Below are 18,616 nucleotides of genomic sequence, written 5' to 3'. Positions count from 1 at the left end.
CTTCTAATTCTTTAACTGAAGAGAGCTCAAAAAATTCTAATCTCCTTGGAAATGGATAATCTACAATATTGGATCGATATTGCTTTCCGGGTTCAATTAATATTTGCATTTTGTATTTAAATGCCTTTAAAAAACCATTTTGCACACCGGTTACGATTTGTATTTCAATTTCTTGCAAAGATTATGTAGACCTTTAATTTTTTGCCTACATGTTCGCGTTAAGTTGATGCGTGCAAGTGAAGAAATTGATGCCCGTATCATTACCACGAAAATAAGCATTATTATGGATCAATAGGTTGTTTTATTACTGCCGAAAATAGAATGCGATCGTGATCGTTAAAATTTTGCCATAAACAACACGTCAACGATCAGGAGCAATAACCGTGCAAGTTCGAAGATACAAAGCCGGAAGATATAGCGAATCGGATCGGGAGTAACACGCTACTTTTGTTTTGCGAATGAGAAGTTAAATACCAGCAGGCTACAAAACAAAATAAAACGCCTTGATAGCGAAACATCAAATGAGCATGCCATGACATGACACACATTTTAGAGAAGTCGCTGTAGCGAAGACAGCACCATTATACGTATTATATGTTGTATGGTCGCATTCTGATATTTTCATTTTCCAACTAGGTGCTGTGCGGTTCGCTGCGGACTCCACTTCGAGTCCACTTCCATACTAAATACATCAGTGACTATTATTCTATGTATTACATTACATTACCGTTCTTTCATTAAGACAGGCAGTAGTTTATTGAATGAGCAAACGCTGCGACCGCGAAAGCTCTCTCCCATGTGCGTACGTAAGCTTGTACGTATTATTTTGTATATCATGGTGAAAAGCTGCCTGTTGTTAAATTATTAACTAGCGATAAGGTACCTGTAGATAATGATGGAATTGAGACAATGCGTGAAATTTTTGTTGACTATCGTTGTGGTGTTTGGTGTTAGTGTCACGTGTTTGGATTTCAAGTATCATACGCACGAAGAACTGACCAACTATTTGAAAAATTACACAAAAAGTCACAAGAACTTTTTCAGTAGATTATATTCAGTTGGAAGATCCATAAACGGTACGTATTGTTTATAAATTTCTTAGTATATTATAATCGCCGATACTACGACATTTGACCCGACATAGTTTCACAACAGACACTTTAAAGGATTCGCATGTTTTCGTACTTAAATGAGTATCTAAAATTTTTCAAAGTATTTACAAAACATTAAAAAATTAGATAAGAACTTATTACAAATGCGAGTAGTTATATGTAGAAAAACAGTTGAATGTATACTATGACCAGAAAATAGACGTTTAAAATAACACTGTTGATGTTAACATATAGTGTTTTATTACTTCCAAGACCCATATTTTCGGAAATAAAACCACAATCATCGTATTATTGCTTAAACAATATCAATAAAAAATATGTAGGTTAAATAAATAAAACCTTGAAACAATTCACTGCCTGCTATTGCTGATACGAAGGTAGATACTTACCTATATCAATTTTTAAATTTGCAAACAGGTGTGATACTTAATATTTTTTTAAATATCCATACCTAAAATGCGACGTTTCGCTGGCAGCTGTGGTTGGTATCCTCAGAGAGGGTAGCAAGGATATAAAGACGTAATGTCCTTCACAGCGGTTGTACTGACAATAATAATACCAACATCAGTCATTCCTATATTGGTGTTCTCGCCGAAGGACCGTAGAAGGACCACAGTCACTACAGGACGAGAATCAGTCTTAGACCATGGCTATCAAAGCCAACCGTGTGAAAACCCTTCGCAAGTAATGATAACGTTAAATAAAATTTAATACCTCTACCTATCAATATGCACTAATGATTTTTATCTTACAAAATAAACAAAGTTTTGAGGAAAACGAATATATGAAAACGTAATTATACATGAACATATTTAGATGCATTATAAATTACGATACATATAAATCGGTACCTATGATAATTTTAGACGTTATTCAACCAATCCACCTACAGGTCAAAGATATTGGAACATGTGACCAGGTATTGTGTACATAGATTACGTAATTTCTTTGGTTCGCATAGTAGCTACACAAATATTTAGGTATAACAACAAAACAGAACGGTAGATATTTCTTCACTATTGTTATTAAAAATTACAAAAGGTCATCATCTCGTTATAACGGAAGCAGTGTTACTCATTTTTAGAACTAAGTGAGAACAAAAATGTTCTAACGTTTTACGACCTAATGCAAAAAATTCGAAATAAGTAAAAAAAACGCAATTTTATGTCTACAAATTATTTCTGCATGATTCATTTTATGTCATTTAATATTATGATTAGTACGATATTTGATCTCTTCATCCAGATGTCATTTTTTACCCTTCACGGGTAATGGAACTCGGCCCGTAACAACAGAACCGTTACTATCATTAACTTCTGTTGCAATAATGTTACATATATGCACATTGCATAATACGTAGTACATAAATGCGTATTTTTTCTATGTATATTTATTCCTTTTTATTGTTCTTGTATCTATCCACCTATGTACGAATGTATCCACAATGTAAGCATGTGTATGTTCATCTACACGCAATTGCATTTGCAGAATGACTTCATTGAACGTCTATTTTTGCTATTTATGACTTAACCTTATGAATTTTAATTAAAGTGACGACGGACGGCAATGGGTGGAAGAAAATGGGACAAGGAACGTTTGTTCTGTGCGTGGCGCATTTGTGATTTGTATATGTACTTGTATATTATAATTGGTGCGCGCGTTTCTATGTGGACGAACCAAGTTGAATTATATGTATTTAAGATAAAATTAGAGATACAACGCATGTAAATGTGTAATTATTTGGAAAAATAGCAGGCAGTAATAATACGTTTTTACTTCTACTTCCGGGCTATTAGCCGCACCCTTACAAAGTGGGTCATTTAAGAAACGGGTGCGTCTTTGACGCTAGGGGAATCCTAGCACAGAAAATATGAGTAGCAAGCAGGCGATTACCTTAAAAATGTAAAGAGCGTCTGGAAGTCTACATAGAATAAGAACTGTCCCTTTTTCACGAAAAACTAGATAAGGGTCTGTTCTGCATTGTCTTATTAAAAGGCGATTGTTCTATTAAATTAATCATTAGAATGTGTTGTAAGCAGATCTATTACAAATTACAACACATAATTAAACATTTATTTTCATTAAACATTGAGTCGGTCTAATTACCGACTGTGTAATTATACAATAATTAACACCACTTATGGTTCATTTTTCTACATGATTACTCTAAAGCTATCGAGACGTATCTCATATCATGGTACCAGCTTTCTGATGCCCCCTTCATAGGACTTTGTCGATGCTTTCAATTATCGAAAGAAGTAAAAGTCCCTCGTTGCGACATCTGGACTATACGGCGGATTATCAAAAATGTCCCACTTGAATTGCCTGTCGAAATGTTGAGATATCGCGATTGTCACAAACGAAAACCACAACCGTCCATACGCCTATTTCGACAATTGAAGGCATGGTTAGACTGAAAACACTGCAAAATACCTAACATCACGGATGACAAACTTCTGTGAAGAGGGCATCAGCAAGCTGTAGTCGCGATATGACAAATGCCTCAATCGTTACGTAGTAAAATAAAATATCTGTCTATTTTCTGGCTTATTGATTATTGCAAAAAAATAGTCCTCCCACCTGTTAGATAGGTACCACTTTTTATACAGTTTTTTCTAAAATTGTGACTTGTATTAAAACATTAATATGTTAGTTGAAAATCAACAAAAACTTTTAGTTGTAACCAACATTAATAAGTAAACTCTAGTCAATCAACCTAACGTTTATTTATGTAAACGACCTTTGTCAGCATTATAAATTGAAAGGAATACATTACTTATACTCCATCGAGTTTTGCTCTCACATAGCAAAAAGACCAAACAATAGAATCCTTGAAGCGCCATGAAAGAATCCGAGCATTTTTATTCGTTTAAATATTCCATACAACTGCTTGTAATAATTACAAGAAAATTTTTGCAGGCTGAAGGTCATGTAAATGTGCTACTTTGCGTTAATGTTAGGTAACAAAATATATTCCGGATGAGCGTAAAATTACAATTAGTTTTCCTTTTCAACGTTTGCTAGTGTAAAGTGCAATTTATTGATGCATTGTACTTAATAAATATGTCCTTTACAATTAATTTACAACAATACGCGTAGGAATAAACAATTTCAACTTTTATCATTAAAATTAGAAAAATTGCAGTTATAATATGTCATCTACATATAAAACTTTTTGCCATTTGTAATATTTGAATATCGATTTTGGTTGTTACATAAACAGGAAAAGACCTATGGGTTCTAGAAGTTGCTGCAGCCAAGGAGTCAAAACTGGGTACTCCAAATGTAAAACTGATAGGAAATATACATGGAAATGAACCTGCTGGACGGGAAGTACTTCTACATTTTCTAGAGGTAAAAAAAAATATCGACGAGTATTTTGTTTATAGATTAAGGGCCAAATAGATAAAAAATGAATTTGTTGAATAATCTAATTAATTAAGAAAAGTTTCTTCAGTTTTATTTCGACTTCCTCTAGATTGCTTAAAATTGGTATTAAGGCGTAATAAAGACAATCGCATAACACAAAGAATATGTATAATCATCATCATTGTAGGGTCGTCAGTTCTATTACTGGTTGGACACGCATCTCCATTCTTTGCTATCCTGAGCTAATTTTCGCATTTCCCTAAAACTAGAATATCCTACATCCTTAACTACGTATTTGTGAACAGTAATCTAATCTAGGTATACCTCTACTTCTGTTAACTACTATTTCGGGTTCTAATTAATATATCTTTAACTATCCCCTCATGCTTGAAAAGACGTTTTATGAATCTACACCTATTTCTTATTGACTTCCGCGTATATAAGGTGTAAATGAGGCGATTTCTTCCTCGAAAGGGAATGTTACGCATTCGTTCTTAAAATCAGGGGAAATATTGTCCTTTCGCTAACAGTATGGCAAAAAATATATTTACTTTTTTTCTTGTTTTCTCAAGTATTTAGCAGAAGAATACACCAACAATAACGCGACAATTCAATGGCTTTTGGAAAACACACGAATTCACGTCATGCCCAGTATGAATCCAGATGGTTTCGAAATTTCAAGTATGGGCATTTGTACCGGTGACCATGGTCGTACTAATGCTAAGTTAATAGACCTGAATAGGAATTTTCCCGACTATTACAAACCTAGTGTGATACCACCTCAGCCAGAGAGTTTAGCAATTCAAAAGTGGATGCAGCAGGTGCCTTTCGTTCTATCGGCGGGCTTACACGGAGGAGCTTTGGTGGCAAACTACCCCTTCGATACCGTTAAAGAACAAAGTAAGAACACAATCTGGGAAATTTTTCTTTATATAAAGCAATAGCGTGAGGCCACCCGAATCTATAAGATTAAGTTATTCCTGTAGCATTTATTTGTTATTGACTGTTCTAGAATGGGAAAAACTCCTTAAAGATTTATCGAATGTAACTACGCAAGAAGAAGAACTTAAATTAAGGCAGGAGTATATTGGTATGATTAAATTTAATTCCGGACTTGTTGGTTTTCTTTTTGTAATGTCTAATATGTATGCTTTGTACCGTCTCTAAAATTGTTTATATGTTTTTCACCCTTAACAAACTAAAGTAGTGTTTTATGTATCTAATCAAAATAAGTTTCCGCATATTTTTTAATTTTTAACTTACCTACACGTTTTAATATTAAAAGCTTTTTGTTTGTTTTCGTTTTATAACACGCTGTAGACTTTTATCGTTAATTTATTTGTAGTGGCACTGTTTCAGGGCTTTGTATAATTACGTTTCTATAACCGTGACGATCAAAATTGGCAAAGTCCGCTAGTCATTTGCTGCCTTTTGAACACGCCTTTGTTAAGTTAGGAATTGCTTCATGAGAAGTACCTACAGGCAAAATGAAAATAAGCTTGCTTTCCTAAATTCCTGAGAATGTTAAACTTTCTTTGCAGTCCGATGCTGACAACATACTCAAATTATGCTTAACTTCAGCTCTTTCTGTTACACATTAACTGGTGTAAACTTATTCCTTTTTCTTTATTAGTGTTCGCTGCAATTCCTATCTGGCATCTCTTTTCTATATTTACGATGTCTGTCGTGAGTAAAAGTTGGCGTTCTGTTAACAACTGCTCTACTCTAATTACGTTAGTTGAAAGAAGAAAGCAAATGCGACAGTTTTACTGCGGCCTATGCCAATTTTGAACGTTCCAACTATATGTTCGAAATATACGAAACTATACGAAATTATCATTTCCGTAAAATTTTCAGAGTCTCTTTCAAAAACGTCGACGTCTCTCACACCCGATGACGATGTTTTTATTCATTTAGCGAAAACGTATGCTAATAATCATCCTACAATGCATCACGGGTACCCATGCCCAGATTCAAACAGGTCGTTTACCAATGGAATAACAAACGGAGCAGAATGGTACCCCATCAGAGGTAACGGAACAAATATTTTTCATGGAACTGATTATGAAAATATTTTTACAGGTGGAATGCAGGACTTTAATTATTTTAGACACGGTTGCATGGAATTAACTTTAGAAATTTCTTGTTGCAAGTATCCGTTTTTAAAAAAACTTCCTAAAATTTGGTTGGAAAACAATGGGGTCAATATCAGCAAGTACAATTTTTGCGGTCATTTTTCAATTNGTGTGATTAAAATGTTTATTCTTGTTTATTACAATTAGCACGATATACTGCGTAAATTTTTGTTGTGGTCGCTGTAATAATCCAAAACATCCGTTATTGCGGTTTAGAACGATGTGACTTAGATTTAAAATAGAATGCACATCATTTAAAAATATCTGGTAGCCACTAGGCAACATATAATGAATGCGCTATTATTTTGAGCGCCCATCGCTCTTACCAATTTTACCATCATCACAAGAAAAGTATATAGATAAGATAAAAGAGATCAGCCCCGATATTTTTGGAAAAAGTTGTGTTCAATTATACTCTAATGTAGAAATATTTAATACAATTTTTTCAAAAATAAGTCATGTTTGGGTTAAGTTAATTTTCGTTACGATCAGAGATGAAATACTTGCATTTAAAATAAAAAAATACCAATTTTTATCTTGCATTTAAATACTTTTTTGGGAAGAAAGGCATTTTGTATTTTATTTCCAAACCTATTTTCTATTGTTTATCTACGGGACAAAGAGATATTCCATGAATGCCTTCTAATTATTTAACTGAAGAGAGCCCAAAAAATTCTAATCTCCTTAGAAATGGTTAATCTAAAATATTGGATAGATATTGTTTTCCGAGTTCAGTGTCATGGTCCATGGAATTTTGTATTTAAATGCTTTTAAAAAAACCATTTTGCACACTCTGGCTGCGATTTGTATTTCAATTTCTTGCAAAGACCTTTAATTTTTTGCCTACATGTTCGCGTTAAGTTGATGCGTGCAAGTGAAGAAATTGATGCCCGTATCATTACCACGAAAATAAGCATTATTATGGATCAATAGGTTGTTTTATTACTGCCGAAAATAGAATGCGATCGTGATCGTTAAAATTTTGCCATAAACAACACGTCAACGATCAGGAGCAATAACCGTGGAAGTTCGAAGATACAAAGCCGGAAGATATAGCGAATCGGATCGGGAGTAACACGCTACTTTTGTTTTGCGAATGAGAAGTTAAATACCAGCAGGCTACAAAACAAAATAAAACGCCTTGATAGCGAAACATCAAATGAGCATGCCATGACATGACACACATTTTAGAGAAGTCGCTGTAGCGAAGACAGCACCATTATACGTATTATATGTTGTATGGTCGCATTCTGATATTTTCATTTTCCAACTAGGTGCTGTGCGGTTCGCTGCGGACTCCACTTCGAGTCCACTTCCATACTAAATACATCAGTGACTATTATTCTATGTATTACATTACATTACCGTTCTTTCATTAAGACAGGCAGTAGTTTATTGAATGAGCAAACGCTGCGACCGCGAAAGCTCTCTCCCATGTGCGTACGTAAGCTTGTACGTATTATTTTGTATATCATGGTGAAAAGCTGCCTGTTGTTAAATTATTAACTAGCGATAAGGTACCTGTAGATAATGATGGAATTGAGACAATGCGTGAAATTTTTGTTGACTATCGTTGTGGTGTTTGGTGTTAGTGTCACGTGTTTGGATTTCAAGTATCATACGCACGAAGAACTGACCAACTATTTGAAAAACTACACAAAAAGTCACAAGAACTTTTTCAGTAGATTATATTCAGTTGGAAGATCCATAAACGGTACGTATTGTTTATAAATTTCTTAGTATATTATAATCGCCGATACTACGACATTTGACCCGACATAGTTTCACAACAGACACTTTAAAGGATTCGCATGTTTTCGTACTTAAATGAGTATCTAAAATTTTTCAAAGTATTTACAAAACATTAAAAAATTAGATAAGAACTTATTACAAATGCGAGTAGTTATATGTAGAAAAACAGTTGAATGTATACTATGACCAGAAAATAGACGTTTAAAATAACACTGTTGATGTTAACATATAGTGTTTTATTACTTCCAAGACCCATATTTTCGGAAATAAAACCACAATCATCGTATTATTGCTTAAACAATATCAATAAAAAATATGTAGGTTAAATAAATAAAACCTTGAAACAATTCACTGCCTGCTATTGCTGATACGAAGGTAGATACTTACCTATATCAATTTTTAAATTTGCAAACAGGTGTGATACTTAATATTTTTTTAAATATCCATACCTAAAATGCGACGTTTCGCTGGCAGCTGTGGTTGGTATCCTCAGAGAGGGTAGCAAGGATATAAAGACGTAATGTCCTTCACAGCGGTTGTACTGACAATAATAATACCAACATCAGTCATTCCTATATTGGTGTTCTCGCCGAAGGACCGTAGAAGGACCACAGTCACTACAGGACGAGAATCAGTCTTAGACCATGGCTATCAAAGCCAACCGTGTGAAAACCCTTCGCAAGTAATGATAACGTTAAATAAAATTTAATACCTCTACCTATCAATATGCACTAATGATTTTTATCTTACGAAATAAACAAAGTTTTGAGGAAAACGAATATATGAAAACGTAATTATACATGAACATATTTAGATGCATTATAAATTACGATACATATAAATCGGTACCTATGATAATTTTAGACGTTATTCAACCAATCCACCTACAGGTCAAAGATATTGGGACATGTGACCAGGTATTGTGTACATAGATTACGTAATTTCTTTTGTTCGCATAAGAAATATTTAGGTATAACAACAAAACAGAACGGTAGATACTTCTTCACTATTGTTATTAAAAATTACAAAAGGTCATCATCTCGTTATAACGGAAGCAGTGTTACTCATTTTTAGAACTAAGTGAGAACAAAAATGTTCTAACGTTTTACGACCTAATGCAAAAAATTCGAAATAAGTAAAAAAAACGCAATTTTATGTCTACAAATTATTTCTGCATGATTCATTTTATGTCATTTAATATTATGATTAGTACGATATTTGATCTCTTCATCCAGATGTCATTTTTTACCCTTCACGGGTAATGGAACTCGGCCCGTAACAACAGAACCGTTACTATCATTAACTTCTGTTGCAATAATGTTACATATATGCACATTGCATAATACGTAGTACATAAATGCGTATTTTTTCTATGTATATTTATTCCTTTTTATTGTTCTTGTATCTATCCACCTATGTACGAATGTATCCACAATGTAAGCATGTGTATGTTCATCTACACGCAATTGCATTTGCAGAATGACTTCATTGAACGTCTATTTTTGCTATTTATGACTTAACCTTATGAATTTTAATTAAAGTGACGACGGACGGCAATGGGTGGAAGAAAATGGGACAAGGAACGTTTGTTCTGTGCGTGGCGCATTTGTGATTTGTATATGTACTTGTATATTATAATTGGTGCGCGCGTTTCTATGTGGACGAACCAAGTTGAATTATATGTATTTAAGATAAAATTAGAGATACAACGCATGTAAATGTGTAATTATTTGGAAAAATAGCAGGCAGTAATAATACGTTTTTACTTCTACTTCCGGGCTATTAGCCGCACCCTTACAAAGTGGGTCATTTAAGAAACGGGTGCGTCTTTGACGCTAGGGGAATCCTAGCACAGAAAATATGAGTAGCAAGCAGGCGATTACCTTAAAAATGTAAAGAGCGTCTGGAAGTCTACATAGAATAAGAACTGTCCCTTTTTCACGAAAAACTAGATAAGGGTCTGTTCTGCATTGTCTTATTAAAAGGCGATTGTTCTATTAAATTAATCATTAGAATGTGTTGTAAGCAGATCTATTACAAATTACAACACATAATTAAACATTTATTTTCATTAAACATTGAGTCGGTCTAATTACCGACTGTGTAATTATACAATAATTAACACCACTTATGGTTCATTTTTCTACATGATTACTCTAAAGCTATCGAGACGTATCTCATATCATGGTACCAGCTTTCTGATGCCCCCTTCATAGGACTTTGTCGATGCTTTCAATTGTCGAAAGAAGTAAAAGTCCCTCGTTGCGACATCTGGACTATACGGCGGATTATCAAAAATGTCCCACTTGAATTGCCTGTCGAAATGTTGAGATATCGCGATTGTCACAAACGAAAACCACAACCGTCCATACGCCTATTTCGACAATTGAAGGCATGGTTAGACTGAAAACACTGCAAAATACCTAACATCACGGATGACAAACTTCTGTGAAGAGGGCATCAGCAAGCTGTAGTCGCGATATGACAAATGCCTCAATCGTTACGTAGTAAAATAAAATATCTGTCTATTTTCTGGCTTATTGATTATTGCAAAAAAATAGTCCTCCCACCTGTTAGATAGGTACCACTTTTTATACAGTTTTTTCTAAAATTGTGACTTGTATTAAAACATTAATATGTTAGTTGAAAATCAACAAAAACTTTTAGTTGTAACCAACATTAATAAGTAAACTCTAGTCAATCAACCTAACGTTTATTTATGTAAACGACCTTTGTCAGCATTATAAATTGAAAGGAATACATTACTTATACTCCATCGAGTTTTGCTCTCACATAGCAAAAAGACCAAACAATAGAATCCTTGAAGCGCCATGAAAGAATCCGAGCATTTTTATTCGTTTAAATATTCCATACAACTGCTTGTAATAATTACAAGAAAATTTTTGCAGGCTGAAGGTCATGTAAATGTGCTACTTTGCGTTAATGTTAGGTAACAAAATATATTCCGGATGAGCGTAAAATTACAATTAGTTTTCCTTTTCAACGTTTGCTAGTGTAAAGTGCAATTTATTGATGCATTGTACTTAATAAATATGTCCTTTACAATTAATTTACAACAATACGCGTAGGAATAAACAATTTCAACTTTTATCATTAAAATTAGAAAAATTGCAGTTATAATATGTCATCTACATATAAAACTTTTTGCCATTTGTAATATTTGAATATCGATTTTGGTTGTTACATAAACAGGAAAAGACCTATGGGTTCTAGAAGTTGCTGCAGCCAAGGAGTCAAAACTGGGTACTCCAAATGTAAAACTGATAGGAAATATACATGGAAATGAACCTGCTGGACGGGAAGTACTTCTACATTTTCTAGAGGTAAAAAAAAATATCGACGAGTATTTTGTTTATAGATTAAGGGCCAAATAGATAAAAAATGAATTTGTTGAATAATCTAATTAATTAAGAAAAGTTTCTTCAGTTTTATTTCGACTTCCTCTAGATTGCTTAAAATTGGTATTAAGGCGTAATAAAGACAATCGCATAACACAAAGAATATGTATAATCATCATCATTGTAGGGTCGTCAGTTCTATTACTGGTTGGACACGCATCTCCATTCTTTGCTATCCTGAGCTAATTTTCGCATTTCCCTAAAACTAGAATATCCTACATCCTTAACTACGTATTTGTGAACAGTAATCTAATCTAGGTATACCTCTACTTCTGTTAACTACTATTTCGGGTTCTAATTAATATATCTTTAACTATCCCCTCATGCTTGAAAAGACGTTTTATGAATCTACACCTATTTCTTATTGACTTCCGCGTATATAAGGTGTAAATGAGGCGATTTCTTCCTCGAAAGGGAATGTTACGCATTCGTTCTTAAAATCAGGGGAAATATTGTCCTTTCGCTAACAGTATGGCAAAAAATATATTTACTTTTTTTCTTGTTTTCTCAAGTATTTAGCAGAAGAATACACCAACAATAACGCGACAATTCAATGGCTTTTGGAAAACACACGAATTCACGTCATGCCCAGTATGAATCCAGATGGTTTCGAAATTTCAAGTATGGGCATTTGTACCGGTGACCATGGTCGTACTAATGCTAAGTTAATAGACCTGAATAGGAATTTTCCCGACTATTACAAACCTAGTGTGATACCACCTCAGCCAGAGAGTTTAGCAATTCAAAAGTGGATGCAGCAGGTGCCTTTCGTTCTATCGGCGGGCTTACACGGAGGAGCTTTGGTGGCAAACTACCCCTTCGATACCGTTAAAGAACAAAGTAAGAACACAATCTGGGAAATTTTTCTTTATATAAAGCAATAGCGTGAGGCCACCCGAATCTATAAGATTAAGTTATTCCTGTAGCATTTATTTGTTATTGACTGTTCTAGAATGGGAAAAACTCCTTAAAGATTTATCGAATGTAACTACGCAAGAAGAAGAACTTAAATTAAGGCAGGAGTATATTGGTATGATTAAATTTAATTCCGGACTTGTTGGTTTTCTTTTTGTAATGTCTAATATGTATGCTTTGTACCGTCTCTAAAATTGTTTATATGTTTTTCACCCTTAACAAACTAAAGTAGTGTTTTATGTATCTAATCAAAATAAGTTTCCGCATATTTTTTAATTTTTAACTTACCTACACGTTTTAATATTAAAAGCTTTTTGTTTGTTTTCGTTTTATAACACGCTGTAGACTTTTATCGTTAATTTATTTGTAGTGGCACTGTTTCAGGGCTTTGTATAATTACGTTTCTATAACCGTGACGATCAAAATTGGCAAAGTCCGCTAGTCATTTGCTGCCTTTTGAACACGCCTTTGTTAAGTTAGGAATTGCTTCATGAGAAGTACCTACAGGCAAAATGAAAATAAGCTTGCTTTCCTAAATTCCTGAGAATGTTAAACTTTCTTTGCAGTCCGATGCTGACAACATACTCAAATTATGCTTAACTTCAGCTCTTTCTGTTACACATTAACTGGTGTAAACTTATTCCTTTTTCTTTATTAGTGTTCGCTGCAATTCCTATCTGGCATCTCTTTTCTATATTTACGATGTCTGTCGTGAGTAAAAGTTGGCGTTCTGTTAACAACTGCTCTACTCTAATTACGTTAGTTGAAAGAAGAAAGCAAATGCGACAGTTTTACTGCGGCCTATGCCAATTTTGAACGTTCCAACTATATGTTCGAAATATACGAAACTATACGAAATTATCATTTCCGTAAAATTTTCAGAGTCTCTTTCAAAAACGTCGACGTCTCTCACACCCGATGACGATGTTTTTATTCATTTAGCGAAAACGTATGCTAATAATCATCCTACAATGCATCACGGGTACCCATGCCCAGATTCAAACAGGTCGTTTACCAATGGAATAACAAACGGAGCAGAATGGTACCCCATCAGAGGTAACGGAACAAATATTTTTCATGGAACTGATTATGAAAATATTTTTACAGGTGGAATGCAGGACTTTAATTATTTTAGACACGGTTGCATGGAATTAACTTTAGAAATTTCTTGTTGCAAGTATCCGTTTTTAAAAAAACTTCCTAAAATTTGGTTGGAAAACAATGGGGTCAATATCAGCAAGTACAATTTTTGCGGTCATTTTTCAATTTAAATTTTCAGGCACTAATCCATTTCCTAATACAGGCCAATCGCGGAGTAGCCGGACAAGTATTAGACTACGAAACGAATAAACCCGTTCCTTTTGCATCCCTTAAAATTGTGGGAAGAGACATGAATTTTACGTCCACGAAAAACGGCGAATTTTGGAGAATTCTACTTCCCGGAATTTACCGACTAGAGGCAAGTACAAAATACAAATTATAAGTCAATCAACTTAAACCGTAACAAATGTGTATTAACTTCTTGATACGCGATTTCTAACTAATTGTTAGCAGTGTACTACCACTATCTACTTATAGGAATGTACTTTACAGGTTCAAGCATGGGGATATCACGGAAAACGTACATCATTTACGGTTTTAGAACACGAAAACGAACTTCCAAGCCATAGATTCATTTTCGTACATCTTAGAAGTTTAATATCACGACCTAAAGAGCCTTCCGCAGCAACATCCCCCTCAACAGTACCTGACGAAAGTTCTAGAATATCCCAAACAGAGATTAAATTTTCTACCTCATCACTCGAACTAACCACTCAAAAAATTCCAACGACAATCCCTATCGTCAAAGAATATTCTTCTACGGAGAAGACGAGTGAGAAGAATCTAGTCCAAAAAGAGGCATTAAATAAGGGCCAGGAGCCTACCAAGAGTACCTCTTTGTTTATTGCCATACTTTTTATAAATATTTATCTTCTATATTTATAAAATTGTTTTGTTAAAAATTTATTCTATTAATAAACATTTTTTATTTAACAGGCATCTTATTATTTATTTCAATAAAAGTTCTCAACAAAAAAATGAAATCTAAACATAGCTAATACTTATAAAAAGATACAAAGGGTGTGTCATTCCAATTAAAATTAGAACCACGAAATAATTTGTCAACGGGTGCGAAACCCCTCAATATTCGGTGAATATATTTCAGGGGAAGTTACTGTTATCCTACAATAATTTTTAGTGTCCTAGCTCTACGAATTATTTAGCATAGGATTATGCATATGAGATAATTTGTCAGCGGGTCTAAGGGTTATTTATGGGGTGCCAAGCCCTCTAATATTAAATTATTATTTTTTAGTGGAAGTTTTTCTTGTACCACAATAATTTTTGGTATCCTAGCTCTAAGAGTCATTTAACATAAGATTAGGCGTATAAGATAATTTGTCAGCGGGTCTAAGGATTGTTTATGGGGCGCCAAACCCTCTAATATTAATTATTATTTTTTAGTGGAAGTTTTTCTTGTACCACAATAATTTTTGATATCGTAGCTCTACGAATCATTTAACATTGGATTAGAATAATTATTACTAGGTATATAGATGGTTTGTTGTTTGATTTCCAATCAAGTAATTCCATTCTGTTTTTGAGAATACGAAGACCCGAATCCATGAACTGGATAATTGAATTTCACATTTGATCCNAAAAACCATTTTGCACACCGGTTACGATTTGTATTTCAATTTCTTGCAAAGATTATGTAGACCTTTAATTTTTTGCCTACATGTTCGCGTTAAGTTGATGCGTGCAAGTGAAGAAATTGATGCCCGTATCATTACCACGAAAATAAGCATTATTATGGATCAATAGGTTGTTTTATTACTGCCGAAAATAGAATGCGATCGTGATCGTTAAAATTTTGCCATAAACAACACGTCAACGATCAGGAGCAATAACCGTGCAAGTTCGAAGATACAAAGCCGGAAGATATAGCGAATCGGATCGGGAGTAACACGCTACTTTTGTTTTGCGAATGAGAAGTTAAATACCAGCAGGCTACAAAACAAAATAAAACGCCTTGATAGCGAAACATCAAATGAGCATGCCATGACATGACACACATTTTAGAGAAGTCGCTGTAGCGAAGACAGCACCATTATACGTATTATATGTTGTATGGTCGCATTCTGATATTTTCATTTTCCAACTAGGTGCTGTGCGGTTCGCTGCGGACTCCACTTCGAGTCCACTTCCATACTAAATACATCAGTGACTATTATTCTATGTATTACATTACATTACCGTTCTTTCATTAAGACAGGCAGTAGTTTATTGAATGAGCAAACGCTGCGACCGCGAAAGCTCTCTCCCATGTGCTTACGTAAGCTTGTACGTATTATTTTGTATATCATGGTGAAAAGCTGCCTGTTGTTAAATTATTAACTAGCGATAAGGTACCTGTAGATAATGATGGAATTGAGACAATGCGTGAAATTTTTGTTGACTATCGTTGTGGTGTTTGGTGTTAGTGTCACGTGTTTGGATTTCAAGTATCATACGCACGAAGAACTGACCAACTATTTGAAAAATTACACAAAAAGTCACAAGAACTTTTTCAGTAGATTATATTCAGTTGGAAGATCCATAAACGGTACGTATTGTTTATAAATTTCTTAGTATATTATAATCGCCGATACTACGACATTTGACCCGACATAGTTTCACAACAGACACTTTAAAGGATTCGCATGTTTTCGTACTTAAATGAGTATCTAAAATTTTTCAAAGTATTTACAAAACATTAAAAAATTAGATAAGAACTTATTACAAATGCGAGTAGTTATATGTAGAAAAACAGTTGAATGTATACTATGACCAGAAAATAGACGTTTAAAATAACACTGTTGATGTTAACATATAGTGTTTTATTACTTCCAAGACCCATATTTTCGGAAATAAAACCACAATCATCGTATTATTGCTTAAACAATATCAATAAAAAATATGTAGGTTAAATAAATAAAACCTTGAAACAATTCACTGCCTGCTATTGCTGATACGAAGGTAGATACTTACCTATATCAATTTTTAAATTTGCAAACAGGTGTGATACTTAATATTTTTTTAAATATCCATACCTAAAATGCGACGTTTCGCTGGCAGCTGTGGTTGGTATCCTCAGAGAGGGTAGCAAGGATATAAAGACGTAATGTCCTTCACAGCGGTTGTACTGACAATAATAATACCAACATCAGTCATTCCTATATTGGTGTTCTCGCCGAAGGACCGTAGAAGGACCACAGTCACTACAGGACGAGAATCAGTCTTAGACCATGGCTATCAAAGCCAACCGTGTGAAAACCCTTCGCAAGTAATGATAACGTTAAATAAAATTTAATACCTCTACCTATCAATATGCACTAATGATTTTTATCTTACGAAATAAACAAAGTTTTGAGGAAAACGAATATATGAAAACGTAATTATACATGAACATATTTAGATGCATTATAAATTACGATACATATAAATCGGTACCTATGATAATTTTAGACGTTATTCAACCAATCCACCTACAGGTCAAAGATATTGGGACATGTGACCAGGTATTGTGTACATAGATTACGTAATTTCTTTTGTTCGCATAAGAAATATTTAGGTATAACAACAAAACAGAACGGTAGATACTTCTTCACTATTGTTATTAAAAATTACAAAAGGTCATCATCTCGTTATAACGGAAGCAGTGTTACTCATTTTTAGAACTAAGTGAGAACAAAAATGTTCTAACGTTTTACGACCTAATGCAAAAAATTCGAAATAAGTAAAAAAAACGCAATTTTATGTCTACAAATTATTTCTGCATGATTCATTTTATGTCATTTAATATTATGATTAGTACGATATTTGATCTCTTCATCCAGATGTCATTTTTTACCCTTCACGGGTAATGGAACTCGGCCCGTAACAACAGAACCGTTACTATCATTAACTTCTGTTGCAATAATGTTACATATATGCACATTGCATAATACGTAGTACATAAATGCGTATTTTTTCTATGTATATTTATTCCTTTTTATTGTTCTTGTATCTATCCACCTATGTACGAATGTATCCACAATGTAAGCATGTGTATGTTCATCTACACGCAATTGCATTTGCAGAATGACTTCATTGAACGTCTATTTTTGCTATTTATGACTTAACCTTATGAATTTTAATTAAAGTGACGACGGACGGCAATGGGTGGAAGAAAATGGGACAAGGAACGTTTGTTCTGTGCGTGGCGCATTTGTGATTTGTATATGTACTTGTATATTATAATTGGTGCGCGCGTTTCTATGTGGACGAACCAAGTTGAATTATATGTATTTAAGATAAAATTAGAGATACAACGCATGTAAATGTGTAATTATTTGGAAAAATAGCAGGCAGTAATAATACGTTTTTACTTCTACTTCCGGGCTATTAGCCGCACCCTTACAAAGTGGGTCATTTAAGAAACGGGTGCGTCTTTGACGCTAGGGGAATCCTAGCACAGAAAATATGAGTAGCAAGCAGGCGATTACCTTAAAAATGTAAAGAGCGTCTGGAAGTCTACATAGAATAAGAACTGTCCCTTTTTCACGAAAAACTAGATAAGGGTCTGTTCTGCATTGTCTTATTAAAAGGCGATTGTTCTATTAAATTAATCATTAGAATGTGTTGTAAGCAGATCTATTACAAATTACAACACATAATTAAACATTTATTTTCATTAAACATTGAGTCGGTCTAATTACCGACTGTGTAATTATACAATAATTAACACCACTTATGGTTCATTTTTCTACATGATTACTCTAAAGCTATCGAGACGTATCTCATATCATGGTACCAGCTTTCTGATGCCCCCTTCATAGGACTTTGTCGATGC

General features: G+C 34.0%; 1 protein-coding gene across 1 annotated transcript in view; it reads left to right on the top strand.

The window, feature by feature from the left end:
- Window positions 1-14,724, top strand: part of LOC108741723 — a 22,607-nt gene extending 7,883 nt beyond the window's left edge. The window contains exons 2-14 of the mRNA XM_025978741.1: window positions 4,336-4,466; window positions 5,054-5,381; window positions 5,494-5,571; window positions 6,339-6,512; window positions 6,564-6,727; window positions 8,144-8,330; window positions 11,582-11,712; window positions 12,300-12,627; window positions 12,740-12,817; window positions 13,585-13,758; window positions 13,810-13,928; window positions 13,982-14,161; window positions 14,296-14,724. Of these exons, the coding sequence (XP_025834526.1) occupies window positions 4,336-4,466; window positions 5,054-5,381; window positions 5,494-5,571; window positions 6,339-6,512; window positions 6,564-6,727; window positions 8,144-8,330; window positions 11,582-11,712; window positions 12,300-12,627; window positions 12,740-12,817; window positions 13,585-13,758; window positions 13,810-13,928; window positions 13,982-14,161; window positions 14,296-14,688 (2,465 nt within the window). The 3' untranslated portion in view covers window positions 14,689-14,724. The remainder of the gene's footprint in view (window positions 1-4,335; window positions 4,467-5,053; window positions 5,382-5,493; window positions 5,572-6,338; window positions 6,513-6,563; window positions 6,728-8,143; window positions 8,331-11,581; window positions 11,713-12,299; window positions 12,628-12,739; window positions 12,818-13,584; window positions 13,759-13,809; window positions 13,929-13,981; window positions 14,162-14,295) is intronic.
- The last annotated feature ends 3,892 nt before the right edge of the window (window positions 14,725-18,616 follow it).

This window comes from Agrilus planipennis, unplaced genomic scaffold (genome assembly GCF_000699045.2).
Source record: "Agrilus planipennis isolate EAB-ADULT unplaced genomic scaffold, Apla_2.0 scaffold7, whole genome shotgun sequence".
Classification (NCBI taxonomy): Eukaryota; Metazoa; Arthropoda; class Insecta; order Coleoptera; family Buprestidae; genus Agrilus; species Agrilus planipennis.
Note: the sequence above shows the minus strand (reverse complement) of the source record. Positions and strands in the feature narration are given on the sequence as shown.